Genomic DNA, 15,969 nt, shown 5'->3' with positions numbered 1-15,969 from the left:
TCTAGGGCACGTGATGAACGTAGGATGAGAGCAGACTCTCTAGGACGAAGGTAGAACTGGCAGCCTCCCTCCCAGACATGTCTGCAAGGGCCCAAGAGATTAAGGATGAAGGAACGGACTCGCGGGAGGGTCAAAATCAGCCCGAGACAAGAGAGTGAGGGGGAGTTGTCCGCGGAGGCCAGTAACAAAGAGCATTTGGGACCGGAGGGGATGCTTGACGCTGGCATAATCTACCAGGGAGCCCTTTGCCCCGCTCTCCGCTGCTGCGGCTTCGGAGTAACGGCCCTGTCTCTTCTCTCCCCAGTGTGCGGCCGGCCCGTTCGCCCCTTGCCCGGCATCATCAAGCGCATCATCGGCGGGCGCAACGCGGAGCCGGGCTCCTTCCCCTGGCAGGCCCTCATCGTGGTGGAGGACACGTCCCGGGTGCCCAACGACAAGTGGTTCGGCAGCGGGGCCCTGCTCTCCGACTCGTGGGTGCTGACGGCGGCCCACGTCCTCCGCTCCCAGCGCCGGGACAACACGGTCATCCCGGTGTCCAAAGAGCACGTCACCGTCTACCTGGGCCTCCACGACGTGCGGCGCAAGACGGCCGCGGTCAACCGGACGGTGGAGAAGATCGTCCTCCACGCGGGGTTCGACATCCAGAACTACAACCACGACATCGCCCTGGTCAAGCTGAGGGAGGGGGTGGCCATGGGGCCCTACGTCATGCCCGTCTGCCTGCCGCAGTTCGAGCGCGAGCTGGAGGGGCCGCACCCCAACACCTTGGGTCTCGTGGCCGGCTGGGGCATCTCCAACCCCAACATCACCGTGGACGAGATCATCAGCTCGGGCATGCGGACCCTGTCCGACATCCTGCAGTACGTCAAGCTGCCGGTCGTCCCGCACGCCGAGTGCAAGGAGAGCTACGAGTCCCGCTCGGGGAACTACAGTGTGACCGAGAACATGTTCTGCGCCGGCTACTACGAAGGGGGGAAAGACACGTGCCTGGGCGACAGCGGGGGAGCCTTCGTCATCCAGGACCCGGGCACCCAGCGGTGGGTGGCCCAGGGGCTGGTCTCGTGGGGCGGGCCGGAAGAGTGCGGGAGCAAGCAAGTGTACGGGGTGTACACCAAAGTGTCGAACTATGTGGACTGGGTGGAGGAGCACGTGGGCGCCTCTGGGAGGTGGACATTGCCGGACCCCCAGCTGGAGAGATGAGCTGGTCCGAGCCCAGCCAGCGGGCAGGACTCTGGCCGGACTCCGTCACGCGCCAGGCCTCAACCGGTCCCTCCCTCCGCGTATCCCGTCGTCCCCGTGTGTCCATGCTCCCCCAGTTGGAGCCCGCTCCAGCCCCAGCCCCGATGGCAGCTAGGGGAGCGATGGAGACAGAACGACCCCTTCATCTGGACACGTGGAGTCCCTTTGTGCCAGATCCCTCTGCTCGCTCTCCATGCCCGCTTTGGGGGGAAGCCCACAAGATCCTCATCGCGCCACCTTCGCCGGAGCGGAGCCGCAGGCTGCTGACAGAGTGTGTTTTCTCTGCAGCATCCACAGCCATTTGTAGACCCAGCCCTCCCGCCCTGCCCTGCCGCCCGATGCACAGCGCGAGGCGCTCCGGGGGCGGTGTTTAAAACCATCTGTCCCATCCCTCCTGCCATTTTTTGGCTCGGTTTAGTGGCTGGCGCAGAGCTAGCCGGCCTGATTCTGATCTCCTTTACAGCGGTGTCAACCCAAAGCCACTCCACTTCTCCAGTCACTCCAGGATCTGCCCCAGCGCAGCTACCAAACCGCAGAATTGAATGGCAGGCTTGGAAGGACCCTCAGGAGAGCACATCCAGTCCGTCCCCTGCTCGGGGCCTGAGGGGCCAGCTGGCCGCAAGCCAGGGACGGAGCCACGAGCCTGTGCTCATGGAGACCCGGCCCCCGGCAGCCCCGAACCCTGCCTCTGGGCGAAACGCCTCTCCGAGTCTGGATGCCCTGGCGGAGAGAACTTCACCCATGGTGGGACCAGCCCTCGCAACCTCCCTGCCTGAGGCTCAGCTCCGAGGCGGAGAAACCCAGGGAGAGACCCAGCTTCTGAGGTCAGAGACAACGAAGCCCGAGGGAGAAGGCAGGCCCCAGAGACAGAAAGGGACTTGACCAAGGCCCCACGGTGAATCGGTGGCAGAGATCTTCAGCCCTGTGGTTCTTTTTATCCCCGCTGTTTGATCCTGCCTCTCGGCTTTCCCAGGGGCCCAGGGAGCCCCTGTGTGCCCTGCCTGCTTAGCAAGCAGGCTTCCCCTTTCCTCCCTCTCAGCCTAAGGCGCGGGCTGCAAAGCGATGCGCTGAGATTCACCTTGGTGGATGCGCCTGCAGTTCAGCGGCCACGTCGTCCCCACTCCGCCTGTTGTGCCTGGAGGTAGCGCCGGTCGCCCTCGGTGCTTGCGAGGAGAAAGCCCCCGTATTAGCAAACAACGCCAGCAAGATGGAGCGGAGCCAGCCCCGCCAGGGGAGAGGGGGAGGGTGGCACCAGGGGTGCTCACGCGGGCATGCGCTGAGATGCCTTCCCTCTCCTGGCTCACTGCGCTGGTGCAGGCCTTTTTCATGGGCATTTGCAAGCCTGCCCTGGGCCTCCGGGTTTTACACCCCACGGCATCTGCTTCGAGCCTGGAGCTTTCTCTGGGAAGCTCCCAGCATCCATGCGGCAGCCGGTGGGCCCCGAGGGGGGCTGCTGCCAGCCTGAAGGCCCCTTCCGCCTTCGTCATCTCGGACCCCAGGAGCCCGATCTATCCCTGGCTTTCCCCTTTGAAGAGCTCTGCTCCCCCAGCCCCTACCCCGGGGTGAAGTGAGGGGGCACTTGCCAAGAGCCTGGCCTGCCCAGAGCCCAGTCCCCTGAGTGAGTCCTAACATTTTGGTGGGGGCTTGGAGAGGTCAATTCTTCCCCTTCCTTTCTTCTCATCTCCTCCCCAACACCTCCCCTCCCCTCTCACGTCCTCCCTCCCTGGTCAGAGAGCAAAGACAAGGGGTCTGCATTTGCCCCATGGGGTTGTATTCACATACAGGACCAAGTTTGTGCTGGGGGTGCAGAAAAGCCTCCTTCTGAGTCCAGGAGAAGTCTAGGCGCCTCCCCACTACACCATCTGCCCGACACTCCTCCCCGCTGGCGTATCTCACCCCGGGCATGTCTCCACGTCAGAAGAGATGCCCCTTGGGGCAGGGCCTTGTTGTCTTTGCACACTTGCCAAGCCCCTGACACACTTCCGTATCGAGAGGGCACCTGCTGCGTTGGACGCCTGCAGCTCGCACTGGGCCGAACCTCAGTCTAACTGGGTTTCACTCCCGCCGTGGGAGTCTCCCCGGAGTCAGGGGCAAGACCCCCTGCCCCTTGAGGCTGCCAGCACTGAAGCCAGGACCATGCTGCCCAAGCCATACCTTTATGTTACCCGCGTGCCGCGAACTGTACTCCGTTTGCCTTCGCATAGCTAGACGATATGATATTGTTGACATATTTTTGTACGGCCTCCTGTCAAGCGCCTCGTGTTACGTATGTACGGTCTGTATTATCCTTCCTGAGAACCAAATAAAGCCCGTTGTGTGGACGAAGCCAGTGCACTGAGGATGCCGTGGCGGGGAGCGCGTCGAATGGGCAAACCGCAGCACAGCGGACCACGAGGTAGATGCTTGTTGGTGGTAGATCCCCACCTCAGTACCCCGTCCCGTCCTACAACCACGTTATCCTTCCTTCTGCACAGCCCCCCCGCCCCCCGAGGCATAGCTCTGCCATGATATGAGCTCAACTCAGGGCACCGCAGCCACCCTCCTTCTACATCACGTCCGTCTCCCCCAAACCCTAGTAGAAATTATCCCTAAAAGCACAAAGGATGGTAAGAAGAGGGGATCCACCAATGTCCAGCCCTTGCAAGCGCAGGGAATTGGTCGTAATCAGGGTGCATCTCTCTGATGCCAATGACCATGCCTGCCCGGGGGTCCCTCCCTCACTCCCCATCAGAGTAACACCGTGTCTGGGGGTGAGTATTGGTGTGCTAATGGACTGGCTGACGCTGGCTGACCACAGCCTTTCAGGGGCTCAACTGACAGTATCGGAGCCATTCCTGGGGGAGCAAGGGGCAGAGGCGCGCGTGCAAAGCTAACGAACAGGCCACCGTGGTAATGCCGGGGGGAAGAGAGAGATAAAAGGTGGACTATCATTACGCAGTGCCTCCTGGCTTCTGCAGGGAGACTCAAAGCTCCTTTTCCAAAGCAAAGGGACAGATTGCCCTGCTGCAAGGGGCAAACCAGGAGGGAGCTGGGCATTTCTGAGCATCTTCACACCTTCTCCTCCCCACGCCGAGCCAGATCTCAGGATGCAGCTGTTTCCCCACTGGGATCACGAGGCATTAGGAACCCAAAAGCCTTTCTGGAGCTGGGTGGCATTGTGACTTGGGCTCCTCAGGGTACATCTGCACTGCATCCCTGGCCCCCCCGGGGAGCCCGGCTCTCGGTCGCAGCCCTCCAACCCGCTCCCGCTCGCGCAGCAAGCCTGGAAATGGGGTGACGAAGCAGCGCTGCCCCCCGCACCCCCGAGCTGGAGTGAACTCCAGGAGGGGAGTAGGGCAGGCTCCTCCACGTGAGAGGCGCGGGCAGGGCGGGTGGGCGCCCGAGGCCCAGAGCAGGCTGGGACAGCCCCACCTACATCCCTTGCTCATGTTCCCTGCCCGCTTCGATTTCGATTGCCGTCTGCTACCCCGTGTGCCTGGGTAACACCCACGTCACAGCTCTCCGGATTTGTCCCAACAAATCCAGGGATCGTGGGCTGCAGAGCGTGAGACTCCAGGGACCTTTTATCACTGGCCCCCGGTTGGGTGAGGCTCATAAATAGGCTCTATGCTGCTCCACGGTGCTGGCACGTAGCTCCATCGCACTGAGCCTTAACGTGCACAGAGATGTGTAGAGAGCTCGCCTCAGCCAGCGGGCTGGAGAGCTGTGAAGCAGATGTGAAAGGTCTTTGGGGAACGGCTGCAACTCAGCTGGAGGTGAGATTTGCCCTGCGATGCTTTGCACTCGAGTCCAGATTCCCAGGCCCCAGCTTGCTCTCCACTCCAGTTACTTTGGAAATCTCCCAGCTTCGCCCAGGCAAACAACCAGTCTCAGGATCTGCCTCCACTTGCAAGCCCCGTGTCTCAGAGTGGTTCAGCGAGTGCCTCTGGTGCCTGACCTTGTGCCCTGTGGTTTCAGTGTGTGGGAAGCCAAAGGTCTCCAGAAGTTTGCTGGCCCGGATTGCCAATGGACGCTACGCCCAGAAAGGGATATCTCCATGGATCGCCATGCTCTATAGGAATGGGATGCCCTTCTGCGGAGGCTCACTGCTAGGTAAGAAAGTCCCTACAGCGGTGAAGCTGGATGCAGCAGGGAGCTGAAGGTGGGATGTGTTATGATTCAGTGCAGAGGAGGATTAAGGGGAAAAGGATAAAGCCCTGTTGACCCATAAAATCATAGATAATGAGGGTGGAAGGGACTTCAGGAGGACACATCTAGTCCAGCCCCCTGCTCCAAGCAGGACCAGCCCCAACACCATCATCCCAGCCAAGGTTTTGTCCACCCAGGTCTTCAAAACCTCCAAGGATGGAGACTGCACCACCTCTCTGGGTAGCCTGATCCGATGCTTTACTACCCTCCTCATGAGAAAGTTTTTCCTAACTTTGCTGGAGAAGAAGCTGGAGTAGAAACTCACTGTTTCTCTCTGAGACTAAGTTAGATCCTGTGAGTGAATTGGGAGGGATAATACAGTTGTGTTGTGCAATAGGCAATATCTCCCTGCAGCTTCGCAAAGCAGGACTTACTTGAACGGGACAAGAAAAGTTGGATCCAACACCACGGTTCAAACCCAGCCTTTAACACCCAGCCAGGCCGCCCACAGAGAGGAAGGAAAGAAATGTTGATTCAAAGTTTGAATCCAAGAAAAGCATCTCTAACAGCAGATCTCCCCATCACGTGGCCCAGCAGGGTCAGAAATAGGAGCAATGGCAGGGTGAAACCCAGCAGCGTCTGCACCGGTAGAGAGGAGTGAACTGCCCCCAGATACTGCATTAGCTACACTGCTAGCATTGGGCTATGCTCTCCCACAAGCCTGTGCTCTCGGGTTGTTTGGCTGGTTGTCTGGGCTGGTTTGCTCAGGGCTGATCCTGCACTGGATGCCCCCTCTGGAGCTCCCTGCCAGCCCCGCTGCTCTGCGACTATGCACAGGCTTCAATGCCACTTGCCCAACACGGCTGCTACGACCTGATAGCAGGGAGGAGGCCCAGGACTGAGATGCATGGCTAAAGGCCTCGGCTTTGGCAGGTGGAGGATCAGGCTTCAGCCCAGGTCTCCTCGGATGCACCCAATCTCTGCTCAGACCTAGTTCCCAGGCCTGGATCCAGAGGGGCTGGGACCCTTTGCACTGCTCTCTGCTCTGCCCTGCAAAGACTCACCAGAGTAGTGACTAGGAGGAAGGACACCCTCACGCTGGTGCAGGGTGAGACATGGGCAGCATCTCTAGCCACCCAGTGCCAACTCCTAGGGGGTGCTGTCAGCTCAGCCACATGTTAGTAACCACCTCTTAGGCCTCTGATGGGGTTTTTTTCCCCCCATAGCTGGGATAAGATGGAACCAATGTGTGACCTTGGTCCTTAGGGGAAAGGGGCTGTATGAGCTGGAAAGTCCTGCCCTGGTGTGAGCTGACCACTAGGCTGGACTGGGCTGGCTGGACAAGCCTGCTGACCGCTGCTTTTCCAGGGAACAAGTGGATTGTGACAGCTGCCCACTGCCTCCACCATATGCTGGACCCGGAGAACCCAGCTCTCCACAGCTTGGACGTCATCAGCCCTTCTTCCTTCAAGGTCATCCTGGGTGAGTGCATGGGGATTGGGACCCCGGCTGAGAAATGGGGCTGAGGCAGCTGGGTGGGAGCAGAGCCCGCCGGGCCAGCAGTAGTGCGGTTTCCTCCCCCAACCCTATCACCGTACAGTCTGGCATCTCCGGGAGCACCTGCCAGCCACCAAGCGTGCCCTGGCTCACACACCCCACACCAGCTTTCTCCCACGCCTCTCTGGGGGGCTGCACATGAGGCTCTCTATGCCCTGGCTCATGCAGCCGTAGCCCAGCCGGGACCTGCCAACTTCTTACGCATCTACCAAGCTAGGTCCCCTTTGCAGCCACTCGTTCTCCACGACCCAGGATGACCTAGACGGGCTCAGGGAAGCAGGTGCCCCTTTGGAAATGTCACGGGGTGGCTCTGCCCCACCGGATCATCTCCCTGCTCCTTGCCTCCCTTCCAGGCAAGCACACGACGCTCAAGCAAGACGACACCGAGCAGCAGCTGGAACCCAAAAACCTCATCCTCCACCCTGCCTACCACCCCACCACCTTCCAGTACGACCTGGGCCTGGTGGAGCTGTCTAGCCAGGCGGTGTTGAATGACTACGTCATGCCGGTTTGCTTCCCCAGCGGGTCACCCAGCAAAGGCAAGAGTGGGCTCTTTGCTCTCGTTGCCCGAGGGATGCGAGCGCGGGACAGAGGCTCTGAAGGGCTGGAGGATGGGGAGGGCTTCCCTGGATACAGACCTCGGTGATGGGGTTCAAAGGTACCAGGTGGGACCAGGCCATAAACGTCCATTCCCGGGTTGGCATCCAGGTTGTAGCCATATTGGTCTAGAGGAAAAAGCAACCTACCATGAGCCCGGGTTGCATTCCCTGGTCGGACACAGATGCAGGAGGGAGAAGGGAGCCATCTGCAAGGGCAGGAAAGACCCCTTGGAGGGCAGAGGAGCTCAACCCCCGGCCTGAAGGCCACATCCAGTTCACAGAGTCCTCTGAGGTCCAAAAATTTGGCAGCAATTGGCTCACCGAGCCCAATCCAGCCCGTGGACTGCCCTCAAGCCCTTCATCCAGCCAATGTCAGCAAAAGGTGGAGTGCCACTGATACAGGGTGCTCGGGAGGCTAGGAGGAGAGCTCATATGGGACACAGAGAGTTGAAGAAGCAGGTGGGACATCCTGAACCTCCTCCTAACCGAGAGAGCTGCACGGTTAGGGTGTGAAGGGAAGTGCTGGATGCTCCATGGAGGGCCCGGCACACAAAGCACCTTGCACGGGACTGGAGAAAGTGCAAGCCAACACCTCGCCAGGGCCCGTCTTGCACTGGGCTGAGCAGGGATAAGAGGATGAGAGGAGCTGTTTGAGTGCACCAACCCTCAAGTTTCTCACTCTCCGGGTATCCCGTCCCTGTGGGTCCTTGTCCCTCTGGACAGTGCTGCTGCAACTCCTGCCTCCTATAGCTCAGCGTCTTGCACAACCAGGCTGTACAATCAGGGCACAGGCAATCTACAGGATCAGGGCCATAGGTAATCCAGCTGAGGCCAGGAGGGGTGGGTCCAAACTGGCAGTAGGAAGTCAGGAACCTGCCAGGGGATGGAGGCCCAGGGGATCATCAGCTCATAGAGAAGTGGGCCTGGAAGGGAGCTCCAGAGGTCCCATCTAGTCCACCCCCCACCTGAGGCAGGATCAGCCCTGTGCAAATCATCCCAGCGTCTAAACTCATTGTAAAATTGCTATCCCCACTTAAACAAGACATCACACCTGAGCCTGCCACAGGGAAAGCAGGGGAACCACAGCCGCCGACATCCTGCTTCTGTAAAGGGTGGTTAATAAATGCTCAAGAGATCCCAAGCAGAGGCCGTCGCCCTGCTGCACAGGAAGGCCAGCTTCTCCCACCCCACACCAGTCCATACCAATCTGACCATGGGGGGAAATACCTTCCTGACCCCAAATCTGCTGTCGGGCCAACCCTGCGTGGAGGGACAAGACCTAGCCGGGAATGGCTAGCTTTGGTCCCAACAGGAGCACTGGCACATCCCAGTCCCCATCCCCAGACTGGGATGCAGCCAACATCCAATACCTATGAGAAAGGCTTAAAAACACCCTGACACATATAGCGGGAAGGGAGGGCTGGGGCAACAAGCAAGGCCCCAAAACCTAGGAAATACCTATAGTAGAAAATAGGCATCACTACACCAAATCCCCCCCCAGCCAGTGGCTGTCCAACCTCGTCTTGAACTCCTCCAGTGACGGTGAACCCACACCTTCCCTGGCATCTCTTCCACTGCTTTGCTGCTCTGACAGTGAAGAAGTTTTTTCCTGATGGAGGTGAGGACTGAGGAAGGGAGGGAGTAGCCCCATTTGCAGTGAAAAAGGCTGACCAGCTGCTCTTCCCAGCAAATCATGCATGAACTTGGCCAACCGGCCACTCCCCAAGCTGCCCCATCAGTGCTGGGGCTCCTGGAGAACCGGCCTCCTGGTACCTCTGAGGGCGTAAAGCTCACATCTCCCAGCCCAGCCTCGCAAGTCCCTCTCTTCCCGGTCCTGTCCGTGTTCCTGGGTGTTTGCCCCACTCGGGATGCTCAGAGCAGCCAAACTGGGAAGAAGGAGCTATGAGCTGGCAGCGGAGAGTGGATAAGGCAAGAATGCCTGTGTTGGTCCTTGAGACAGGAGCCAGCTGGGCATGAAAAGGAGCTGGGCTCCGTGCAGCTGCTGGTAGCACAGGGTTGGGATAGAGTCATAAAATCATAGACAATGAGGGTGGGAAGAGACCTCAGGGGGTCACGTCTAGTCCAAGCCCTGCTCCAAGCAGGACCAGCCCCAACTCCATCATCCCAGCCAGGGATTTGTCTACCCGGATCTTCAACACCTCCAAGGATGGAGATCTCATCACCTCTCTGGGCAGCCTGTTCCAGGGCTTTACTACCCTCCTCATGACAGAGTTTTTCCTAATATCCAACTTAAACAACCCTTGCTGCAGCTGGAGCCCATTGCCCCTTGTCCTGTCGTCTGCCCCCACTGAGACCAGCCCAGCTCCAGCCTCTTTGCAGCCCCCCTGCAGGGAGGTGAAGCTGCTATTCAATCCCCCCCCCCCCGCGTCTTTTCTTCCGCATTCAAAATCAGCCCATTTCCCTCAGCCTCTCCTCACCAGTCCTGTCCCCCAGCCCCACAACCATTTTCATTGCCCTCTGCTGGACTTTTTCCAACGTGTCCACATCCTTTCTGTAGTGGGGGGCCCACAACTGGTCACAGGACTCCAGATGTGGCCTCCCCAGTGCCAAATAAAGGGGGAGAATCACTTAGAAAGGCTTTGCCGTGCAGACGGATTGACACAGGCCTTTAGGAGGGTCCAGGGACCAGCACAGCCTCTTGCAGCCTTGCGTAGAAAGGCGCCGAGGATCCGGGGCCAAGCAAACTCCTTTCTTTCCTTCTTGCTGCCAGGCACCATCGTCATTGTCAGCGGATGGGGGAAGCAGTTCCTGCAGCGGCTGCCTGACGCCTTGATGGAGGTGATACAGGCTTTTACTATTCCTATTTAATCTAGAGGCCCCAACTCAGTGCAGCATTTCGGACAGAGAGGCAGGTCTCCCTGCGTGTCCTCTGGCGTGTCACTTCCCCGCTCTAGGCCTGTTGCCCCACGTGCAGGATGAGGAGAAGGCCCTTTTCCAAGCAGCAATGGGAGAATGATTGTCTGTGTGTGGCTGTGGGTTGAGAAATGCTGTGTGCTGTATGTGTGGGGTATGTGACAGGCACCGTGGCTAGTGCTAGCATCCGTGCAAGGTCAGGATCAATGGCATCTTGCACAGTGCCACGCGTTAGGTTTGCCCAGGGCATCCCCAAATAAAGGGCTTGTGACAAGGGTGGGAATGAGCTCTATCAGGTGGGTGAGCAAAGGATATATAGATTGTCAGTTAAGGTAAAACTAAATGTGCATTGGCATCGGTAGATTCGGTAGAAAGCAACTGAAAATTCACACTTGCAGAGTCAACGCTTGCACATCTCTCACGCCCTGCCGAGACAAACGCCTGCCTAAAGAGACGGCGGAGCTGGTCAGCTGCTTGTTTGTACTGCCAGATGCAAACATCCCCAAGGACTTTGGCCGGGAACAAACACACCTCTTAGGCAAACAGTCAGGAGTTGCTTCCCAAAAAAGGTCTGTGCGGTGCTGGCAACCGGTGAGAGCCCACCTGAAAATCGATGAGCCCGTGGGCAGTGATCGATCCATGGGCAAACACGGGCACTTTGCTCAATTGACTGACCCAGCTAGGAGGCGTTTGGGGCTTCAAGTGCATCAGGTTGTCGCGTGTACAGGCTCCCAGAGAGACTACAATGGTGTCAGAAAGGTCCAAAAGGTGAAAGAGGTCAAATGTCCAGCACAAAGTGCACAGCTCCTACCCCTAGACCGCCAGCCAGAAGCGAGACAATGGGGGCAGGTTGAAAGCCCCCCCTCTCACACCATTCACCGACAAAGACTTTTAATGCTTTTGGAGATTCCCTTCCCCTGCAATTGCACACGCAGTGCTACAGCCATTGCTCTGGTATATCTGGCCATATTACAGCTCTGTATTGGAGTCTCGCCTCTCACCTTATCACAGCACAGCACTGAAACGTCTCAACCCCCCCATAGTCCAGGCTAGTGTCGGCTGCATGAGCAACCGCATGGCCTAGGCTGCACTGACATATCACAAGTGAGCTGTATAAGCATGTGTGGGGTCCTACGTCCTCGTCACTCTCTACAAAGACGCAGAAATAATGTATGATTTTTAACACCCACTATGCCATTGAAATCCAGATGGGGTTGCATTGCTTTGCTTTGCTTTGCGTTGCTTGATCACAAGCCGTATGTGAGCACATCATGACACCAAGGAAATGGAAACAGGCTCCATTAACCCCACAAGCACTTCCCAGGGGTTGCTTCCATGTGGCTGGTTTCTTTGCCTTAGAGTCAGGCTGGACTAGACCCCTGGAGGGAGATGCCCCCCTCCTCTTGTAAACCTTAACGTGAAGCGTGAGATCTCACGGGCCCAGACCAGAGCAACAAGCATAAATAGTTTTTTTTTTTGACTTATGGTAAGGCCCCAGGGAGCACGGGACGCTGCCCATACTCATCCAGGAGCAGTTCCAGCCCCAAAGATCCTGCTTATCTGTGTGCTTATGTGTGGGGGTAGATAGGGGTAGGTGTGTGTGTGCACATACTTATGTGTGTGCATCCCTGTGTGTTGATAGGTATACATGGGGATGTGTGTATGGGGCATATATCTATAGGTATATATGGGGATGTGTGTGTTTGCATATCTATAGGTATATTTGTGTGTGTGAGCACGCATGTATGTATGTGCATCTATGTGAACATGTGAGTTTTACATCAGTTGGATTTGGGAGTAGGACTGAAAAATAAGCATGCATCTACTGCCCCTCCCAGCCTGACCCGTGTCTGATGGCCAGCCTCTTGTAGGCATCACAGTAGGCTGGACTTTAAAGGAGCCCCAGAGAGTGTCCTGGGGAATTCATGGAAGAAGGGGCAGAGCTGCCTGTGAGGCCAGTGGACAAGTGGGTGGCAGAGGTGGTGGGCATTCAAAGACAGGGAGATGCCATGAAAAGCTGACCTTTCCATGGCCATTGCCTCTGCCAAGGCACCCTTGGGTCCCATCCCAGTCCTGCTGGGGTAGCCTCAGGCTGGCAGTGACCTTCCAGGTGAGCTACATCTCACCTCCCCTTGATCCATCAAGCATGCACCTGGGAGCTGCAGCACACCTCCAAGGGCACTGCAGGAACTCCCACTCCCACCCCCATCCAGTTGGAGATGATGAAGGAGCCTTCAATACATGCAGAGAGATGGGGAAACTCTCCATCAGGCCTCCTGCATACAGGCAAACTGACCCATTTACCATAACAAGCCCCATGCCACCTCAACGTGGTGCTGTATCACCCTCCAATGGCAGCAAGGGCACATGAGGGTGATGCCATGCTGGTTGGGACAGCGGGGTTTTAGTCCCAGCAATGCAGACTCATGCATTAACCTTGCAAGGTCCCACCTGAAACCAGTCCCCGATATCCCCCAGGCCAGCATGCAGCCTGATAGACCACAGCGCATGCAGTGGGGGGCTGGAGCAAGCCCCCTGAGCCAGGATGATTTGCAAACCAGAAGCCTCTTGTGTTGCAGATAGAGATCCCGCTAACGGACCACCAGCTGTGCAAAGAAACCTATGCCAAGCTGAACAGGAAGGTGACGGATGATATGATCTGTGCTGGAGAGAAAGAAGGTAAAATCTTCCTTCCCAGCAAACCTGGTTGCAAGCATCTTCTCCTGTGCTCCCCAGCAGAGTCTCAGCTAGAGCCATTTGTAAGAAATCCAGGCCCCAGGGGGGGACGCTAAGTCCTGCCTCTCCTTCCCAGCTCCTCATACTAATAGGACTGGGAATTTCCTCAGTGAAATGCAATCCTGTGCCTGACCTCTGAGCTGGTAGCAATCTAGCACCCTGGAAGGGAGCAGGGATCATATTAAAAATTGAGAAGTGGGGCTGGAAGGGAGCTCCAGAGGTCACATCTAATCCAATCCCTGGACTGAGGCAGGATCAGCCTTGGCCAAACCATCCTACACAAATCCGTCATCTAACCACTTAGTAAAATTACCATCAACCCTGACATAACACAGATCTCACACCTGAACCTGCCACAGGTAAAGCTGGGGGACCACGGCAGCCAAGGTCCAACTTCTATACCAGGTTGTTAATATATGCTCAAGAGATCCCAGGTAGAGGCCGTGCCCCTGCTACAGGGGAAGGCAACACCCCCACATACCAATCTGACCATAGGGTGAAATTTCTTCCTGACCCCAAATGTAGCATTGGTCTGACCCTGAGCAGAGGGGCCAAACCCTCTAGCTAGGACCCTCTGGTTTGGGGCCCCAGCAAGAGCATTGTCACAGCCCAGTCCCCATCCCCTTCCTGGGCTGCAGCCAATGCCCAGTGCCTTTGGGGGAGGCTTAACCCCCCCTGACAAGAAGTGCAAGGGGCAACCAGGAAATCCCAGACCCTGGGAAATGGGCTCCAAGACCCCTTCCAGCCAGACGACACTGCCCTGCACTCCCCATTGAAGCAGGAGGACCCACCCCTTCGGCAGCCACGGTGCAAAATGCCTTGCAGGTTCTCCAGAGGGTTCAAGTCTTGTGGCAGGCACGACGGCCCAGACAATATGGAAGAAACAAAGGATTTTTTGGTGGTCTCTTCAACCGGACCTGCTGGGGGCTCTTGGAAGGAACGACAGCCCGAGGGAAAGCTGAGAAATCAAGTCAGAAATGGAAAAGACTAAGGAAATGGTCAGACTGGCATGGCAGGGAGCTGCCTTCCTCTGTAGCACGTGGCCTGACGCTCTTCCTAGGATCGCCTGAGCATTTAGTCAACAGTTACTCCCCTGCCAGTGCCCTCGTCCCCCTGGCTTGGACCTGTGGCCTGTTATCATCCATTCTTGGTAGCTCAGGCACTTCTTGTGCGGTGGGAGAAGGTGTGAAGCAGTGATTTGGCGGGGAGACCTTGGCCTCTTGACTTCCTCAGCATACAGGCAACAGGAGCTCCTGTCCTATGAAAGGGGTTTGGAGCCAGCAGGACAGGGGGTGTTGATACGGCCAGGAGGGAAAGAGGGAGCTGGGAGGGGATGGGATGGGATTTATTGGCTGGGAGGTGGGGAATACCAGTGGACCTTTCAGGGGGGCCGGTGGCGTCTTGGAGGCCAGCATAGGAGGGAAGGGAGCAGATCCTCAGCCAGACCCAAGGCTACCAGAGGCCCCACGCATAAGCTGGAGAAACCGCCCCGGTCTCTTTTGCATGCAGGAGGAAAAGACGCTTGCAGCGGGGACTCCGGGGGACCCATGGTCACCTTCAGCCACCAGCACCACCACTGGCAGCTGCTCGGCACCGTGTCCTGGGGCGAAGGCTGCGGGCAGACCGATCGCTACGGCGTCTACTCCAGCATGCTGCAAAGCTTGGCCTGGATTAAGGAGGTCACGGGAGTGGAGTACTGAATCCTCCCTGCTCCCCATGGCCCCTGCGGAGGTGGGGACCACCTGGGGTGCTGCCAACAAAGCAGGAATGAGCCGTGCCAACTGCCTCTGCTAAAAGCCCTGGCCTTCCTCTCTCGGACCCAGGCAGGGGAGATCTTTCAGGGTCCGAAAGATCTCTCCTGCCTGGGTCTGAGAACTCATTCATGGCATGGAGGGGAGGAAAGCCGGGGCTGGATCCCTGCACAGATCTCAGTTGGACTCTGCCCAGCCCCAAGCCATGTCCCTCAGGGAGAATCCAGGCTTCCAGGCACCAGCCCCCTGGACTGACAGCTTGGCCTGGCCCAGGAAACCTCAGGGTAAAATAACAATGCAATCACCATGATGACAGGGGGTGGGAGGGGAGGGTTTGCAGACCCTCTGGGGTGAGGAAGTGTTGCAGATAACACCTATCATTGAAGCCAAGCCAGGACTGCAAAGGAAAGGGGTTTCATTTATCATTGATTCATGAATTAATATATTTGTAATTGTTTTTTTCTAATTAAATGCCAATCTGTGCTATGCAAAGGGAGGTCCCAACATGAAAGTCTTTCCTCCTGGGATGCCACTAGTTGTTGCCTTTTATGGGACAATCATAGAATCATAGAAAATGAGGGTTGGAAGGAAACTCAGGAGGTCACATAGGGCATTTGTACACACCACGGCATTTGATCCTCATGAATTTAGTTGATCTAGTCCAACCCCCTGCTCCAACCCCCTGCTCCAAGCAGGACCATCCCTAACTACGTCATCCCAGCCAAGGCTTTGTCTAGCCACATCTTATAAGCCTCCAAGGATAGAGACTCCACCACCTGCCTGGGTAACCTGTTGGAGTGTTTTACTACCCTCCCAATGAGAATTTTTTTCCTAATATCTAACCTCAACTTCCCCTGTTGCAAATTGAGACCATGGCTCTCTGGCTGCTGCTGGGATCTTGGTAGGAGAAACTCCCTGCTGGGCACAAAGCCGGTGGGAGGCAATCTATAAACTCGAGCTCACATGGGACATGGGTAGCACATGGCTTCTGTGCTAGGGTGGGAATTGTGTCTTCCCTACTGACATGCAATATGTCACTGGAGACCTTCAACCTTCACCTGGCTTCAAGGCAGGGTGAAGGGGAT

The 15,969-nt window shown here is 57.2% G+C and overlaps 1 protein-coding gene across 2 annotated transcripts in view; it reads left to right on the top strand.

The window, feature by feature from the left end:
- MASP1 (MBL associated serine protease 1) overlaps positions 1 to 15,336 on the top strand; it is a 51,552-nt gene extending 36,216 nt beyond the window's left edge. The window contains exons 11-16 of one of the 2 annotated variants that reach the window (XM_090052678.1): positions 5,197 to 5,331; positions 6,736 to 6,849; positions 7,278 to 7,463; positions 10,255 to 10,322; positions 12,977 to 13,076; positions 14,643 to 15,336. In XM_090052678.1, the coding sequence (XP_089908804.1) occupies positions 5,197 to 5,331; positions 6,736 to 6,849; positions 7,278 to 7,463; positions 10,255 to 10,322; positions 12,977 to 13,076; positions 14,643 to 14,833 (794 nt within the window). In that variant the 3' untranslated portion in view covers positions 14,834 to 15,336. Of the gene's footprint in view, positions 1 to 304; positions 3,557 to 5,196; positions 5,332 to 6,735; positions 6,850 to 7,277; positions 7,464 to 10,254; positions 10,323 to 12,976; positions 13,077 to 14,642 lie in introns of those variants that run through there. The other variant, XM_090052677.1, reaches the window with a different exon arrangement.
- The last annotated feature ends 633 nt before the right edge of the window (positions 15,337 to 15,969 follow it).

The sequence above is a fragment of the Crocodylus siamensis genome, chromosome 6 (assembly GCF_052110815.1).
Source record: "Crocodylus siamensis isolate JL-2025a chromosome 6, ASM5211081v1, whole genome shotgun sequence".
Lineage (NCBI taxonomy): Eukaryota > Metazoa > Chordata > Crocodylia > Crocodylidae > Crocodylus > Crocodylus siamensis.
Note: the sequence above shows the minus strand (reverse complement) of the source record. Positions and strands in the feature narration are given on the sequence as shown.